The sequence below is a fragment of the Budorcas taxicolor genome, chromosome 2 (assembly GCF_023091745.1).
Source record: "Budorcas taxicolor isolate Tak-1 chromosome 2, Takin1.1, whole genome shotgun sequence".
NCBI classification, from domain to species: Eukaryota; Metazoa; Chordata; class Mammalia; order Artiodactyla; family Bovidae; genus Budorcas; species Budorcas taxicolor.
This window is the reverse complement of record NC_068911.1, coordinates 156,722,504-156,740,843: the sequence shown is the minus strand read 5'-3', so window position 1 is coordinate 156,740,843 and position 18,340 is coordinate 156,722,504. Positions and strand designations below refer to the sequence as shown.

Genomic DNA, 18,340 nt, shown 5'->3' with positions numbered 1-18,340 from the left:
CCGATTGCTCTGCCCTCTTGCAGGTTTACATTTATTTCACTTAAATTTAGTTTCATTAAGCATTCTTTAGTTAAGAAAATCATATGCTTATGGTAAAAATCGTGTACGTGTAGTTAATAAGATAATCTCAGCAACCTGAGAGATTCACTCCCTGTTTCAAACCCTCCAGTGGTTTCTCACGACCCGTAGAATGAAATGCAAGAACCGGATGGGGCTTGACAAGCCCTTCAGAATCTGGCCCCTTTTTCTACTTCACCCTCTCCCCCTCCCCTCCTCCCCACGTCCCTTATATTGCAGCCACATCGACCTCTGATAACCCATCTCTGCTTCTCCTCTGCCCCTCTGCGTGGAGGATCCTTTCCCCCGATCCGCACTTCTGGTTACTCTGGCCTTGGCACGTGTGTCCCTCTGCAGAAGTGACTTCCTTGCCCATCCAGGCCCATGCTGCCCCACCTCTACTGCTTCCTTCACTTACATCACCATTCATACTGCTGGGCCCCTGATCCCTCTCTGAAAGGACTCTATTGCCTCCTGGTTTTCTGTCTACCCTCTGGAATATAAGCTCCAGGAGGGCAGGGCTCATGACCATTTTCTTTACAGTCTGTGCTCAGCACTTAGACAAGGGCCTGGCACACTGCGGGTGCTCAGTAAATATTGGTATGATGGGATGAAGGGTGGTTATGGAAAAGAAATAATGATTAGAGTCGTGTTTGCCACAGTCTCGGGACCAGCAAGTGGAAGTTTCCTTCCTCTAGCTTCCCATCCCCCTCACAAAATAGAAAGGAAAACAGTTTCATCTATGCTGTTCTATCTTGTCTATAGTAAAGATCTGCAGTTACACTGAATTTAGTAAATCATAGCTACCTGGGTACGGAGTTGTTTTGTTGTTGTTAAGTCGCTGAGCCGTGTCCGACTCTTTTTGTGACCCCTTGACTGTAGCCTGCCAGGCTCCTCTGTTCATGGGTTTTCCAGGCAAGAATATTGGAGAAGGTTGCCATTTCCTTCTCCAGGGGATCTTGCCCACCCAGGGATCGAACTTGTGTCTCCTGCATTGGCAGGCAGATTCTTTACCACAGAGCCACCAGGGAATCCCGAGTACAAAGTAGTTCCTCCGTAAATGTTTGTTCAGTATAGAACATAAATATTTTCTCCGTCTCCTTTTTCAGGTTGTCCTTGCTGGAAGGAACCATGAATTGGCATTTCCCCTTCTTCCTGGTGGCCTCCGTGACGTTTCCCTCTGTGTGCTCCCAGTTCAACCCTCTGTCTCTGGAGGAACTCGGCTCCGACACGGGCATCCAGGTGTTCAATCAGATCGTCAAGTCCCAGCCTCATGACAACATCATCATTTCTCCGCACGGGATCGCGTCTGTCCTGGGGATGCTACAGCTGGGAGCCGACGGCAGGACCAAGAAGCAGCTCACCACAGTGATGAGATACGGCGTGAACGGTGCGTGTGTCTGGGCCTGGCTGTGCAGGTGTCCCGGGCAGGAGGGCCCCTTGCTCAGCCGGGAGGGGTCTCGCTAGCGCCCCCTGCGCCTGAGGACCAGCCTCCTCTAGGGGCCAGTGGCAATGCTGGGGCTCTGGAGAGCTGGGCTCTGGGCTTTGCTCTGCAGCTGTAGGGTTACAGGCAGGCACTTGATCTCTGGATGCTCCTGTTTTCTCATCTCAAGCAAAACTTCCCATCTGCCCCACCCCCATGGTGTACAGGGCTCAGAATGCATTATGGCTGTGAATATGCTTTTAAATCCATAAGCTTGGGGAGGTGGGTGGCTGTGACCATGGAGGGCAGCAGTGGGGAGCCTCGTGCTAGGGAATCCATCTGCGTCTTCACTGATGGTGGACACATGAGTCTCCATGGGGGGTGAAATTGCAAAGAGCTGCACACATATACGCACACCCCACATGCATGCATGTAAAACAAGTGCATGGGAGACTGGGCCAGTGGCAGTTTCCTGGTTGTAGATCTGTATCCTACCATCATGCAAGATACTATCATTGGGAAATTGGTGAAAGGTAGAAATATACAGGGAAAAATATATGGTTTTGCAACTTCCTGTGACTCTACCACTATTGCAAACTCAAAAGCTTGATTTCTTTTTCAAGTAAGGCCCAATAGGAATGGTTTTGTTTTCTTGAAAGGAAACCCTGTTTGAATTACCTGCCTAAACTTAGGGGCTTACATCTCCAAGTGTTGTCACTCAGCCTTAGCTCAGGTTTTCTTACCCGAGTCTCCATCCACCACCTCCTCCAGGGCATGGTGTATGGGGGGCAGCGCTGGTCTTTGGCACCAGTGGACACCGTGATCTTGAACAATTCCTTTTTCACGTCTGGTTCTTGGTTGCTTTATTGGGAAGTGAAGGTGCTTTCCCACCCACATTCTTCCACTCCCACTTGCCATCAGGTTCTGGGAGTCTTGACCCTGTTGACCGTCAGAGCAGAGGAGAGAGATGGGGGTTTGGGAGCTTGAGCGCCTCCCTCTGCACCCCAGCTTGATTCTTCTCTAAGCAGCCTCCTCTGGGGCCACCAGCCCCAGAGGCCTACCCGCCCCCGCCCTCCCACGCTGGCCCTCACTCTTGTTTACACAGCGTGAAACCTCCTCTTGAGTTTGCAGTTTGTTCACCTGTTGGAAGCAGAGGAGGACTAAATGCTTGGAACACACTGTGCTGCCCTCGTTGGAAGCCCACAGAAGTCTTGGTGATTTATAACTTCAGAGCAAACCACCCATAGGGTTCCTGGCCTCTCCCAGGGCCGGCCAGGCCCTGCCGGCCAACACCATTTTAAAAGAACAACTAGATTCTTGTTTGTTTTCCCGCCAAGCCACATCCATGTCAGGTAGTATTTCTGAAATGTTGACATATCGGTCTGTGGGCAACCTCCCCTGACCCAAAGTCGCTCACCGTCAGTTCACACGACAGACTCATCCGGGGGAGCCCGGGTGGGCTGTCAGGCCCTGGTTTGGGCTCAGCCTCTAGGAACTCAGGATGGCGGTACGTGGGTTGTGGAGGGAGGTGAGGCAATCCAGGGCAGGGGAGGAGGACCTGCCCTGACCTTTTCTGAGGAGGGGGCCGGGGCCGGTGGAGGAGGCCATGCCGCTGGAAGGAACGAGTGCCAGGATTGGGCCCTGACGGCGGCTGGTCCCTTCATCATACAGGGGGCCTGCCTGCTCCTGCTGGGCCCGCCTCTCAGAACCCACGAGGGGTGGGGTCCCCAGAGGCCTCACAAAGGGCCGGACCGTGGGGCTCTCACCTGCCCTCTTCCAGAGTGACCATCAAGGTGACCCTGCTGGTTGTTTTAGAACAGTGTCATTTTGAAAGGACCCCAAGTGAGTTAGACGGATCTGTGAGTCAAGCTCTCTTGTAGGCACGCATTTCATCCTCTATGACTTCTTTCCCTCTTTTCCATGCCCTGAAACCAAATGGAGTGCATACAAGTCGCTTGTGTAAAATAAAGCTTAGAGGAAAGTGAAAAGTAAAGTCGCTCAGTCATGTCCAACTCTTTGTGACCCCCATGGACTGTAGCCTACTAGGCTCCTCCGTCCATGGGATTTTCCAGGCAAGAGTACTGGAGCAGGTTTCCATTTCCTTCTCCAGGAGATCTTCCCAGCCCAGGGACTGAACCCGGGTCTCCCGGATTGTAGGCAGATGCTTTACTCTCTGAGCCACCAGGGAGTCAAAAATAAAGCTTATGTCACCATAAAATGAATCCCCTTTGTGAGCTTGGTATCAAGTAAAAATCACATTGTTCTTGGATGGTGGCACATGGCAGTTTTTCATAGTCTTTCTGATGTTTCTTGATACCTTTTTTTTTTTTTTTCCAAAATAGAGACAAGAAATTGAACTATTAAATCTTTGTCAGGAAAGGAAATAGCGCTTCAGAAGAGAGAGAGGCAGATTAGGAGAGTCCTTGGGCTGATTCCCCCGTGGGTGCGTAACTGACGAGGGTTCTAGTCTCCCTGTTGGCCTGGTGCCAGGAACCTCTTCCAGGAGAGCGAGGTCTACACGGGGGAGGTGCGGAGCAGCCCAGGGAGATGCCTGTTTTCAGGCAAGACGTACAGTTGATCTCGTGTGTCTGTGTGCTCAGTCATGTCTGATACTTTGCGATCCATGGACTGACTGTAGCCCTCCAGACTCCTCTGTTCATGGGATTTCCCAGGCAAGAATACTGGAGTGGCTTGCCATTTCCTTCTCCAGGAGATCTTCCCAACCCAGGGTTCGAACTTGCATCTCCTGCATTGGCAGGCGGATTCTTTACCACTGAGCCATCTGGGAAGCCTGCAGTTGATCTTGAGGGGTTGTTAACAGTTACGTATTATTTTCCACCCTCCCCTCTTTTCGTAACAGGAGGCCACTGAAAAATCAGATGATTTAGTCTCTTGCTGCTCATACTCATCTTTTTTATTATACTGTTCTTGTTTTCCATACTCTAGATGATATTAAAAAAAAAAAAAGAAAGCCTTGAATTCTTATGAAAATATCTCTGCATTTTCTCCTTTCTGCTTCAGGAGTCGGTAAGATGTTAAAGAAGATCAACAAGGCCATTGTCTCCAAGAAGAATAAAGACATCGTGACGGTGGCCAACGCCGTGTTTGTGAAGAATGACTCTAAGATGGAAGTGCCCTTCGTCACGAGGAACAAGGACGTGTTCCAGTGTGAAGTCCGTAATGCAAACTTCGAGGACCCGGCCTCCGCCTGTGCGTCCATCAACGCGTGGGTCAGGAACGAGACGCAGGGTGAGTGGCCATGGGTCCCGGGGCGAGTGGGGGTGGTTTTCTGCTTTGTGGACAAAGGCATGAGTTAGGCTCTGAGACCCTACCTGAGGTCAGTGAGTCCAGCGGCCTGTCCGTGCTGAAAGCCCTGGACCCCACTGACTGCACCATCCTCTCCCTCTTAGCAGCCCCACGGCTCAGTCTTCTTCCTTCCCTTTTCCTGCTGTGGGCGCAGCTCATTCCCCCCCACCGCCCCACCCCCGGGACTTGTCTCCCTGCGGCTCAGGGACCAGGGCAGGATACAGCTCCAAGGATTCTCTTCTTTCTCGATGCATCTCATCTCCAGGTCCCTGCCCCAGGCCCTTGTCTGTTCCGCAGATTTTTTTTTTGCTCATTTCTTCCTGCTTGTATATTTGCATCCCCCTTGCCCAGAATGTGCTTCTCAGCCTGTAAGGTTCAGGACTGAGCCCTCCCCACACCTTCCTGCCTCTCTTTATTGAAGTATAATTGATGTACAGTATTATATAAGGTACGGGTGTACAGTGTGGCGATTCACGGGTTTTAGAGGTTGCACTCCATGTACGGTTATTACAGAATATTAGCTATATGCCCGTGCTGCACAATACATCCTTGTAGTGTATTTTCTACACAACAGTTTGGACCTCTCGGCCCCCTGCCCCTGTTTTGCCTCTCTCGTCCCCTTCCTCCCCTCTTGCCTCTGTCATCGCAGGAAGTAGGTGTGTTGGTGGGTTGTGGTTGGCATGTGCTTACACAACCGTGCCCTTCCTTAGATAGAGCACGTCCACCGTGATGGTCATTTGTGCATGTGTACAAATGTTCCCCGTGAAACTGAAGAAATGTCTAACATCAGTGCTTTTAGCCTGTTCATTTGTGAAGTGCAGTTTCAGGGGAAACATTCAGGAGGTGGGATAGGTACAGAACAACAGAGAAAAGTTAAGGCTAAAAACAGAGATTTGGAAACCGTCTTTCACAAAGAGGGGAGTTAAGGTCATGAGAGTGGAAGCAAAAGAGACTCAAGAAGGAGAATAAGCCCAAAGAGGAAACCTGGAGAAACTCTGTCTCTCCCGGTCACATCTCTTGAAGCATGGTTCCAGCCCCAGAACAGCCCAGGGCATGTGTTTAGAATTCTGATCACTGAACCCCTAGTCTGCTGAGGCAGAAGCTCTGAGACAGGGGCCTAGCCTTCTGCACTAAAGCAAGTTCTCCCCCAGTCTTCCTCTAAACTTGTCAAGGCAAATATTTGCAAACCACATGAGGGGCTAGAAAAGATGCTCTGGAGGGTGGAGGAGAGCCAGGGTGGTGTTGGTAAACCCGTGCCATCCCTTCTTAACAGGACCCTGCATGGTGCAACCTAGGCTCTCTTCCTGAAACCACGAAATGATCAGGAGACCAGCGAGTGGGAGGGGATTAGTGTGATTTCTGAGCCTGTAAGACTGAGAACAGAGGCAGGAAGCTGATGGCACTCAGATGCGGAGTGGCTGTGTGATGTGACATGTCAGATGCCACCTAGTCTTCTCCTCTGCTGTGTCCTGGGAGCAGTAAGTCCCTCAGGATGCCGCCCGACAGTTTCAGGCCACTTTGAACACACACTGACTCAATGCATTGCTCACAGCATCTGGGGAAAGGAAAGCAGTAAGGCTAAACAAGTGCTCTTCAACCCTGCAGACCTAACTCCCGCTGTCAAAAAAAAAAAAAAAAGATTTTCATACTCTCTTGAAGTGAAATGCATAGCTCCTGAAACCTATGCACACATACTTAAATTTTAAAAAATTAATATAATGCCAAGCTGTAATATTAGGAAAAACAAAAGTAGTTTATGGATGTAGTTCAAAAGGTAAACCCTTGGGTATAGCCACCCCTGAATATGCAACAGAATCTTAGAGTAAGAACTGACATGGGAATTGACATTCACACTGTGAATTGACAGCCGCAAAAGCAGACTGCGTCAGGCCTGCTCTACTGGTAACACAGAAACCACAGGCTGTGTTACCATCATTGATGCAGTTGTTTTCTAAAACCCTGCAAAACTCTTCATAAATTTCCAATCAAAACAAGTACAGGCTCCTCTTGGTTTGCATGGTCATCACTTTCCCGGCAAATTCAGTGTCCATCAATAGTACGCAAAATATATGGCAGAAACCAACACACTACTGTAAAGTGGTTATCCTCCAGTTAAAAATAAATTATTAAAAAAAATACTTTGTGTTTATAAGCAAGAAAAGTGAGGTTCTGGGCTCAGATGACCTTGAGCAGGTTTCTCAGCAACATGACTCTGCAGCAGAGTGTTGGAAAGTTATGCAGGAAGCAGGACCGTTCATTGCGTGGGGCTGTTTTGAACATTTCAAGACAGGTAGTATCTCTGGTCACTGTCCACTCAGCCAGAAACACTCCTACAGATTTTCAGACAGCCCCACTCAGAGGCACTTGGCTACATGTGAGGTCTCAGGGAGACACTGGAGGTGAATCAGTCTACATGTGGAAGACCACCACGTGGAGATGACTGATCCTGCCCTGAAGGGGGTGGGGGAGACTTTCCAGTGTGCCAGGCATATGGTGATGGCTTGCCTGGGACACCCTCTCTATGGCCTCAGACCCAACCATGAGGGCCCCATCCCAGTCTCGGCCATCCTGTCTCCAATCACAGACACCCCCGTGCATCCTGCTTCCTGGAATGCTTTCTCTCCCCGATAGCCCCTGGCCTATTTATTTCACATTATCTCATGAATGGCATAGCCCTTACAAGCAGTAAGTAGTTTGAATATCAGTTCTGCCACCTACTGGCCATGTAACATCAGCCTGGTTACTTAAACTCCCCGCGCCTCAGCATCCTCCTCTGTAAAATGGGGAGATGATATAATAGCGGAACCGGAACTTTCCTGAGGTCCAGTGATTGGGACTTAATGCTTTCCCTGCCAAGGGCACGGGTTTGATGCCCAATGGGGGAACTAAGATCTTTCCAGCCTCATGGTGCAGCCAAAAAAAGAAAAACTGAAGGAAAGAAAAAAAAAGACAGCGGTACCTATTAGAATTCTTATAATAACATTAAGGCTGTGATGGGAATGTGAATAATACTCATAAGGCATTTAACAGAGTGGTTGACACTTTGGAAATAATGTTTGGTGAATGTGAACTATTTTTACAGTTATAGGCTCAAATAATATTTCCTCAAGGAGCCCACCCATCCCTGATCTCGCTGACCAGATCGGATCCCCCTCTTACTTGCCTTCACATCCTTAAGTACTTTCACTGCAGGCTATTTATTACAATTGTATTTCTAAGTCACTTATGTCAGCCTCCACCTCTCTCTAATCTATAGCTTTTTGAGGGGCAGGATTTATTTTTGTTTTGTTTTCTTACCTATAAGAGTTCCTGGCACATGGTAAGCAGGCATCAAAGAACAAATGCATGGATAGATGGATGGGTGGATAGATGATGGATGCATGTTCGTGACAATTATTGATGGCAGCTCCCTCCTTGCCTCTAAACCATGCATTTTTTTCTTATTTCTTTGTGCTTCCTTATTATATCTTAGTTCTACCAGTAGCAGTGTTCTTGTTTAGTTGCTAGGTTGTATCTGACCCTTTTGTGACCCCCACGGACTGTAGCCCACTAGGCTCCTTTTTCCCTGGGATTTGCTAGGCAAGAATACTGGAGTGGGTTGCCATTTCCTTCTCCAGGGGAACTTCCTGACCCAGGGATTGAACCTGTGTCTCCTGCATTGGCAGGCGGATTCTTTACCGCTGAGCTAGCCTAAACCTGGTGGCAGTAAGAGGCTTTATCTGTCTCAGGAAAAAGGGCAGAAGAGGTTGCTTCAGACTGTTGGTGTGCACCGACAGAAGAGTGAACGTAGAGTCTTAGATGTGATTTTTCAATAATCAATGATGGGGTGCTTGTTCTTGTGCAGCTCACAGTTTAGTTGAGGGAGACAGATGTTACATTTGGCTAGAATAAAATGCTGCAGGGTAACGACAGTGCTGAGCCCTGGGTTTTATGGAAACTCTTGGGAGATGGGAGGAGGGTCAGACAAGAGTTATAAGAGGGGACCATTGAGCTGTATCTCAAAGGTATGTAGGAGTCGGACTGGATGGATAATGGTCCCAGCGAAGGCAACACACAGCTATTGGGAAACTGACTCACTGGAGCACAGAATTCTCACTTCCTTCCCACGGGATCCAGTGTTCACAGAGGCCCCTTGCATTGAAAGATGGCTATTTATAGCGCTTGTGCTCTCCTTACAGATCCTGCTGTAAGGGGGCATTGGCGCCCCCTGGTGTAAGTAAAGAGCAGTGATGACACTGACTTACTGAGAACCCTGCGGGTCAGGGTATATCCATGCTGGTGTGCTTCTTTACCATGACTCACATAAACATCTGTTTATTGTCCATCTGAGTCTTCTTGAGCTTCATTTAAAAGGACTTAAAGCTCTCTCTGCTGAATTAGATTGTCTTGCTTCTTCAGAAGCTGTTGGTTTTATTCCCACCATTTAATGTATTGTAACAGGCATTTATATTAGGTACTTTTTGGATTAAAAGCTACAGTGAACTCATTTTTAATAGTTTTGGTATTAGTGATCTCTCTTAAACCTGTACACACTCACAGAGACAGATATACACACATACACAGGTGCACACACACACCAATACACAGTTGAATCTTTAAAAGCCAAGCAAAAGGAACCTAAATGAAAATCCAAAGCTTTAGGCAGAGATAGCACTTGAGGGGGATCTTCATGCATTCACAAGAGCATCCTGAAACCACTCCAGCACAAACAAGCTGGACCATCCCGATGTCTTGTGAAGAGCTCTTAACAAATAGTTCTTCCGTACAGACAGACCCTGGTTCTTTATATTCTCTGTAATATGAGCCTAGACGGATCCCTGGCCCATCAATATAGATACCGATTTTAGTCCCACCTCTTCTTTAAGTAGCTTTGTAATAACCAGGGATTCCAAACTAATGCTCCACATTCCTAAAATCTTAAGAGAAATTAAGCGTTTAGCTTTGATAACATTGGATAGGCTGAAATGTTCCTTTATTTTTAACTGGGATTAAATCAACCCAAGAGTTAAAATAAATCAACATGACACCAGTTTATCTTGTACCAACCAAAAGCCCTCCATGGCAGCCATACGTGTCAGTTATTATCAAACACAGAAATGAATTAATGAGTATAGCTTATGCGGATAAGTAAAATGTCTTAAAACAGGGAGCTTATAGGGTATTAGTTCTAAAATAATTTTTTTCAGTGTTCTTGTCCTGTGCTTTTATCAGATATATTCCTTTGATTATTTTTGATGCTATTATAAGTGGGTTTGTTCTCATTTTATTTTTTAATTGGTCATTGTGAGTGTACAGAAAGAGATACAGATTTTTAGTACGTTGCTGTTATATCCTACAACTTTAAAAGAATTTCTTGATGAAAAGTGTGGTGACTCTAAATAGAGGGTCTCTGAAGTATTTTCTAGTTCACTGATTTTTAATTTTTCAGCTTTTAATTTTTAGTGAGGAAAACAATTAGAAGGACAAGAGGATATTGTGAAAGGTCTTTTAAAAATCTTTGAATCTTAAAACTTGTTAAATTTTTTCATTCCCCCAATCCCTCAGCTGCCTTTGCCCGCTAATGGATGGCCGGTCCCAAGTGTCCTCCGTGTCTGTTCTCTGCCTGCACAGGTATGATCGACAATCTGCTATCCCCAGATCTTCTCAATGGTGCCCTCACCAGACTGGTCCTGGTCAACGCAGTGTATTTTAAGGGTTTGTGGCGATCACGGTTTCTGCCTGAGAACACCAAGAAGCGCACGTTTGTGGCAGCTGACGGGAAGTCCTACCAAGTGCCCATGCTGGCCCAGCTCTCTGTGTTCCGCTGCGGTAAGTTCACGCCGGGTGAGGCTGTGTTCTAGAATGTGCCAGCCGTGAAAAGGCCCTCGAGTGCTATCACTAAGTTCAGGGGCAGTCTGCCTTTTTAGTTTTTAAAAAGCACAGGGGAGGGGAGGGCAGGATTTTTTTAAAAGCTCATGGTAAGTCTTGGCATTATTTACAAAGGTTATATACTATGGGCTTTCCTGGTGGCTCAGTGGTAAAGAATCCGCCTGCCACTGCAGGAGGCGTGGGTTTGATCCCAGGGTCAGGAACGTCCCCTGGAGAAGGAAGTGGCGACCCCTTCCAGTATTCTTGCCTGGAAATCCCATGGACAGAGGAGACTGGTGGGCTACAGTCCGTGGGGTCGTGAAAGTGTGGGACACCACTTAGCGACTAAACAGCAACATGTATTAGTATGTAACACATGCATCCCTTTTAGGTTGAAATTTAAAGATAAAAGGGCAATTTAGGACATAAGAAGTATAAATGGACAGTAAACATATGAATGCATTGTCAACTCATCATTAGCCATCTTACATTACCAAATTAAAAATGAAAGTAAAAATTAGATTTCTTTTCCACTGATCAGATTAGCAAAAATTGCAAAGGTTGACAAGGCCAACCCAGTCATGACTCTGGTGTGGGGGGATATGGGTGCCCTTGAGTGCTGTGGGGTTAGGGGGGCTGTGGTCTGACTGACTTTCTAGAAGCGATGCCCCAACAGTGTCACACCAAGGGATTTATAATCTGACGATAACCACACACTGGCAAACAAATAGAAGCTATACACGTGCATGTAGTGGAACACACATGACAATTAGATTTATGTAAGTAGAAAGTTATATAATATGTGGTTGATTTCAGAAAACAAGTTACAGAACAGCAGATGCTGTTTCATCTCGTTTATGTAAAATACTTGCTATATATTCATACAGTCATGTCTTGGAGGATGTTCAATAAAATGTTAAGTGGTAGTATTTAAAATGATTATTTTTTCTTTGAGTTTGAAAATTTTTTAAATGAGCATATGTCAGTTTTATAGTCAAGGGGGCAAAATGACCCATTTCTGCCTCATTACCACAGAGAACTAAGGCTGGCGGTTATTTTATAAACCTGCTTTCATTGAAATACTCGTGGTCCAGTTAAGCTCCCTTTTCATTTATAAATTAGCCTTCATGTCTCCAATGTGGACATGTGGGTCCCAAGTACTCTGTTTGCATAGACAGTATGTATTAGATCAACACGTCTCTTCATATGTCTAACTGCCTAATTCTTTAAATTAAGGAATGACTCATGGGAGGGATACAATAAACAAAGTCACTTTTCTTCCCCTTTGTCATTTATTAAGCTTCCAGGTGGTATTTTGCTGCTCACTCAATACATTTTTTTAAAGATAATATGTACTTAAAAGTCCTACAGAAAGATGTCATGCAAAGAAACTGAGGAGAGTAAAAGTCTCTTGGGAATTCCCTGGCAGTCCAGGGGTTAGGTCTCCACACTCTCATGGGTTCAATCCCTGGTCAGAGAACTAAGATCCCACAAGCTACACAGCATGGCCAAAAAAAAGGAAATAAATAAAAATTTTAAAATAGAAGGCTTATTTTGTCCATAAATCACTTGGAGGTTATGTTTCCTAGGAAGACATCTTTGGAACACTAGCATTGCCTCCAGCTCCTGTCTGAAGAAAGGCTATTTTGTTTTAGATCAGTATTTGTACATTCTAATAAACCAAATTGGAGAGGGCCTCACTGTATATTTCTGTTGCTGAAAAATAATGAGTAAGTCAGGAAAGATTCAAATGCAAGTCTTCTGTAGACATTCCCATGAAGATGAAAATGTTTGTATTCATAGGAATTTCTTGAACATATAGGATGTTCCTGGGAGGGAGTTATATCTCCAGGTGGCTTCTCAATTAAGAACTAATTTATCTAAGAATATGTGTGCGCTTTACAGAAAGTGAGACAAATGCGTTCTTATGGTCCACAGTGTGGGGGATCTCTTCCCCGCCTTCTCTGATTCATGTTCTCGCTCGTCCCCTCCTGAGCCCCCAGGAGGCCGCATCAGTGGATTTCCTTGCCCCTGGGTTTCCTGTTGGTTGGCAGATGGGGTGAACCAGCAGGCGGTGGAGTAAAGGGGAAGAGCTGGGTCAGGCATTGGCACCCCAGCGCTCTCCCTGCATCACCGGGGCACCTCATCTCTCCAGGCAAGGTCTCCCGCTGTCAGGACCTGTCCAAGGGCCCTTTGTCTCTGGGCCACCAGCCCCTCCACTACCGCCTAGGGCTGGTAGTGGCGCTCAGGTTTGTGGCCCAGGGGACCATCCTATGACTCCTCTGTGTTCTCCCCTTGCTTCATAAATGGTCCCTCCATGAAACTTAATTGCCCCTGTTTGGTGTCCTGCCTGTTAACTGTTGGACCCTGACTCACCTGTGCTGAATTCAGAGCAGACTGTGAAAGTCCCCGTGGTCCCAAGTCAACACTGCAGGTGGCCTGGGGCCGTCTTTCCTGCCCCACTTTCTGCACCTGGGGTTGGAACCCAGGGCCTTCCATGGACCATGCAGCAGAGTCCAGTGGCATTGTCTGTTCCTAGGTTTCCCCCTTTGGCTGGCAAGGCAGCTTTTCATGGAAAGAGGGGGCCAGTTTGTCTTGTGAAGAAAGCCCAGTAGTCCATGGTGGCCGCAGGCAGGCCTTTGTTTTCATGACAGTGGACCGCCCAGCAGGTCACCCATTTTCTGCCTGTCTCATCACTGTCTGACCCACATGACCAGCCAGGGTTGGGGGGCAGGCTGTCCTGGCAGCTGGTCACTCACATGGCCTCTAGTGCCTGCTGCCCAGCTTCTTGTGGGCCTCAGCCAACCTGAGCCATCCTTGATCACTTTGCTGGAACATTGCTCTTCCATTTACCCATTTATCAGCCTTCCTGACTTTTCACCCGAGATCTCAAGGTCTCTGAGAGGATTCACTTAGTAAAACAGTAAGGAAGAGAATGGAAATAAGAGGGGAAAACCCTTCTGACTGAAGTTCCATAAACTGTGAGTACTTTGAGGGCAGAAATTTTTCCATTAAAAAAAAGCCTTAAAATTAGTGGAAGTATATTTCACACTCATTGCAGAATCTTCAAACATAACAGTATATAAGGTAGAAAAAAAATATTCCCCTATAATCCCCTTTCCAGTATAAAAACTCCTATTAAGTGCTTGGTGTATCATTTGAGACTTTTCCTGTGGGTATATAAAATGTCTGTGCAACTTTTTGCATACATGGGATTACACTATAATTTCTATTCGGTAATCTGTTTTCTTAGACAATCTCCCTTGGAAAACTTTATGTCACTTCTTTGGATCTGCTTGATCCTTTTATCAGCTACATAGCATTCCGCATATCATAGTATCCTCTGGATGGCCGTTTACTTTTCTCCTGTAACAACACTAGAATGAGCATTCTTGTACATGAATCTTTAGATGTTTGTGTTGGAACTGCTAGAGATAATTTCCTTGGGAGTTCCCCGGTGGTTCAGTGGTTAGGACGCTGCGCTTCCACTGCCAGGGCCCTGGGTTTGATTCCTGGTCAGGGAACTAAGATCCCACAAACCATGCAGCATGGCCACATGAATAAATGAATAAAAGTAATTTCCTTGGATAGGAATTGCTGAGTCAACATTGTTAACAACTTTTTTATTTTTATTGCTATGAATTTAGACCTAAGAGACCCAGACATCCATGTATATGAATATGTGCGCATGTGTTCTGTGAATACACAGTATGTTTCCAGCTTCCACTCTCCTCTGAGCTTACAGCTCATGCCCGTGTGTCCGTATTACATGTCCGCTTAGTTTGTCTACCAAGTTCTAGTCCCGCAGGTAGACACACTATTGCCCTCACCGTCTGCTTCTCCCCACAGTGTTCCTTCACCCAACAAATGGCACCAGTACTCAACCCAGTTGCTCAAACCACATCTCCGTCTCCATCAACTCTCCCCAGACTCCCTTTCCATTGCAGCCTGATTGTAGACTACCATGTACAGTGGATCAACGTGTGCTTCTTTTTCTCAAATATATATTTCGATTTCTATTTAAGAATAGCCTGAACAGTTCCTTAAGAACCCCGAAATCCACAAAGCTGCTTGTAGTTGAAGTAATTAGAGGGACTTTCATCTACAAGGCTTTCCTGATACTGAATATTTAAAATATTCTCTCTCCTTTTTTACAGGCTGAGAAGGGTTCTTAACACTAAGAACCGTGGTTATCTCCTCCATTATAGGACTTAAAGTAGGAATCAGAGTACTTTATAGGGCTTTCCAGAAAAACCAGACCATCCGCAAAGTACCACCTACAGAAAGTTCTAAATCTTCTCCGTATTTTCAATGTTTGAGTCTTTGCCTGTTCATTAAAAGATTTTGTGGATCGCCATTCATCTAAGATGGCTTCTCTAGTGGCTCAGCAGTGAAGAATCCACCTGCAATGTAGGGAATACAGGAGATGCGGGTTTGATCCCTGGGTTGGAAAGATGCGCTAGAGAAGGAATTGGCAACCTGCTCCAGTATTCTTGCCTGGAGAATCCCATGGACAGAGAAGCCTGGCAGGCTATAGTCCATGGGGTCACAAAGAGTCAGACACAACCGAGCAACTAACATTTTCACTTTCATTCATCTAAGAGAAAAAACTGATTTTTCCCTCTCTCACCCTTTCCCGTCTTTTTAGAATGAATGGGGCTACTCCATTCACATCTCTATATACTCCAGGAATTCTCCTCACTGGAGAACCCTCAGTCTGCTTCCCAGATGTTAAAGGATGGAGGGCCTGGGGCAGAAAGAGGTCTGGGATGGCAACAGGCTCTCTGCTTTGACACAAAATCCCTAGATGCCGCTTCCTCACCTGGTTCATTCCACCCAGGAGCTGTGCCCCTCTGAAGCAGGTGTGGTTTCTCCTGATGGATTGATTCTGACGCTCAGGAAGTAAAGTATCTTACAAAGCTGCTCACACCCATAGATGAAGGCTTTTTTCTGTGTGTAGCGACTGTAGGCTGAGCTCTAGGCATGAGTTATCTCATTTAATTTTCACAACAGCTCTGTAAAGTGGGTACTATCATCCCATTTTACATATAGAGAAACTGAGACTTGGAGTTCAGGAACTTGCCCAAGTCCCAGAGCTAGTGTGTTGGAGCCAGGGTTTGAATCCAGGTCCTCTGACTCCAGATAACCGTGTCTTTAACCTTTGCCCTCTGTACAACCATGCTATGAAAGCAGTACTTCCATGATTCGGTGGACGGAGAGGAAAAGTGTTTTTTCACCCTGGTGGCTCAGATGATAAAGAATCTGCCTGCAGTGCAGGAGACCTGAGATTGATACCTGGGTCAGGAAGATCCAAGAAGGGAATGGCTACCCACTCCAGGATTATATCCTGGAGAATTCTGTGGACTAAGGAGCCTGGTGGGCTGCAGTCCCTGGGGTTGCAAAGAGTCAGACACTACTGAGCAACTAACACTTTGACTTTCACTTTCCACGAGCAAAGATAAGCGTGGAAGGGGGCTGTGTATGGAGTCATCCTAGCTGACGTTTGTCATCTGCTCCTGTGATGAGAAGTGGGGCTGGGGAGAAATGGAACATCAGGCAGATTTGAGCAACTAGATGCAAATTGATTAGCCATTATTCACCTTACTGATCAGTTAACGATGTGTCCCCCCGAGGCTGGATTCCCTGGTAGAAGTAGCAGCTCTCGCCCCACCTGGAACACACTCCAGCTCATAACTTCATTTTTCATGACCTTGATTCTCACCAGAACAGAAAACACTTCTAGAAGTGGTTAATGAACACCTCCAGGTCCTTATTTCATGCTACGGAGCCGTCCTTTATTAGCAACTTCCCAGATTTCAGAGTTTCCAAAAATGAGCTCTACCATCATAGGAACCTAATGTTTTCTCTGAGAATTAAAAGGTTTATTAGGAAGTGGTTTGTTGTTGTTTTTCTTTCCCATCATTTTCATTTTCTGCTGAGACTATTTTATGATGCAGGGGAAAGACACAGAATCTCATCTTGGATTCTCAGGCAGCCTGAGACAGAACCTGGGTAAGAGTGAGGTCCACGTGTCCTGAGCTGAGACCAGCACCCCAGGTGCCTGGGCAGTTCCACAGGCAGAGGCATATGATGGGAACAGGGGACACCAAGTGACCCACGAGTTGCTCGCGTGCTTCTTCCTCAGGGACAGCCTGCCGTGTCCTGCTGCAGTGTTATGTATTCTAAGAGCCTCACCATTTCGTCATATTACTGGTGGCTCATACAGTAAGGAATCTGCCCGCAATGCAGCAGACCCAGGTTCAATCCCTGCATTGGGAAGATCTCCCGGAGAAGGGAATGACTACCCACTCCAGTATTCTTTCCTAGAGAATGCCATGGACTGAGGATCCTGGCAAACTACAGTCTATAGAGTCACAAAGAGTCAGATACGACTGAGCGACTCACACACACACAGACACAGCTAAAAGTGTTTCTTACATCCCCAATATCTCAGTTGATAAAGAATCTGCCTGCAATGCAGGAGACCCTGGTTTGATTCCTGGGTCGGGAAGATCCGCTGGAGAAGGGATAGGCTACCCACTCCAGTGTTCTTGGGCTTCCCTGGTGGCTCAGCTGGTGAAGCATCCGCCTGCAATGTGGGAGACCTGGGTTCAACCCCTGGGTTGGGAAGATCACCTGGAGAAGGGAAAGGCTACCCTCTCCAGTATTCTGGCCTGGAGAATTCCGTGGACTGTATAGTTCATGGGGTCGCAGAGAATCGGACACGACTGAGCGACTTTCACTTCACTTCACTACATATCAAAGTTTGCAGTCTCTCCCTTCATCAGGACCTCCCTCCCAATCCCTGTCTGGAGAAAAGGCTTACTGAAGTTCCTTGTCTCAGATGCAGTGATTACCAAAGGTCATCCCCAAAGAACAGTCAAGTGAAGATCATGAGAGAAACTCACTTGCTCTTTTCTCTCATTCTTAAATGTTTTGTCCTTCCTGGTCATTCAGAGGAGGAGGAAGAGGGGGCCAGCATTCACTGAGCACCCACCATGTCCGGGCCTTGCTGGGAACCTTGTTGTTTAATCACTAAGTTGTGTCCAACTCTGCGACTCCATGGACTGTATAGCCCGCCAGGCTTTTCTGTCCATGGGATTTTTCCCAGGGAAGAATACTGGAATGAGTTGCCATTTCCTCCTCTGGGGGATCTTCCCAAGCCAGAGATCAAACCCACGTCTCCTGCATTGGCAGGTGGGTTCTTTATCACTAAGCCACCAGGGAAATCCCACTGAGTACCTTGTGTATGGCTTCTAAATTCATCCTCACAATGATCCTGTGGGCTACACACTTCTTATTTTATATTACAGTATAGCTGATTAACAATGTTGGGATAGTTTCAGGTGGACAGCAAAGGAACTCGACCATACATTTACATGTATCCGCTCTCCCCCAAGTCCCCCCTCCAGGCTGCCACTTAACATTGAGCAGAGTGCCCTGTGCTATTACAGTAGGATCTTGTTGGTTACGCTTTTTCACACTTTTTATATTCCTGATCTCTCTGTTCTCCAAACCAGGAGGCACACAGAGGTTAAGGAACCTCACCAGGATCACTGAGGTCTTCTTCTAAAGTTGGAAGTGTTCAAGAAAACATTTCAGAATTCCACATAATCTAGAAATGCTGGTTTTCCATTCACGTAGTTAATTCTTACAGGTCTCCCATTGCATGGCTAATGTAAAGGTTTCTTGGGATGCTCAGGCATG

General features: G+C 46.7%; 1 protein-coding gene across 1 annotated transcript in view; it reads left to right on the top strand.

The window, feature by feature from the left end:
- SERPINE2 (serpin family E member 2) overlaps positions 1-18,340 on the top strand; it is a 68,020-nt gene that overhangs the window by 37,450 nt on the left and 12,230 nt on the right. The window contains exons 2-4 of the mRNA XM_052664043.1: positions 1,167-1,447; positions 4,502-4,729; positions 10,397-10,594. Of these exons, the coding sequence (XP_052520003.1) occupies positions 1,189-1,447; positions 4,502-4,729; positions 10,397-10,594 (685 nt within the window). The 5' untranslated portion in view covers positions 1,167-1,188. The remainder of the gene's footprint in view (positions 1-1,166; positions 1,448-4,501; positions 4,730-10,396; positions 10,595-18,340) is intronic.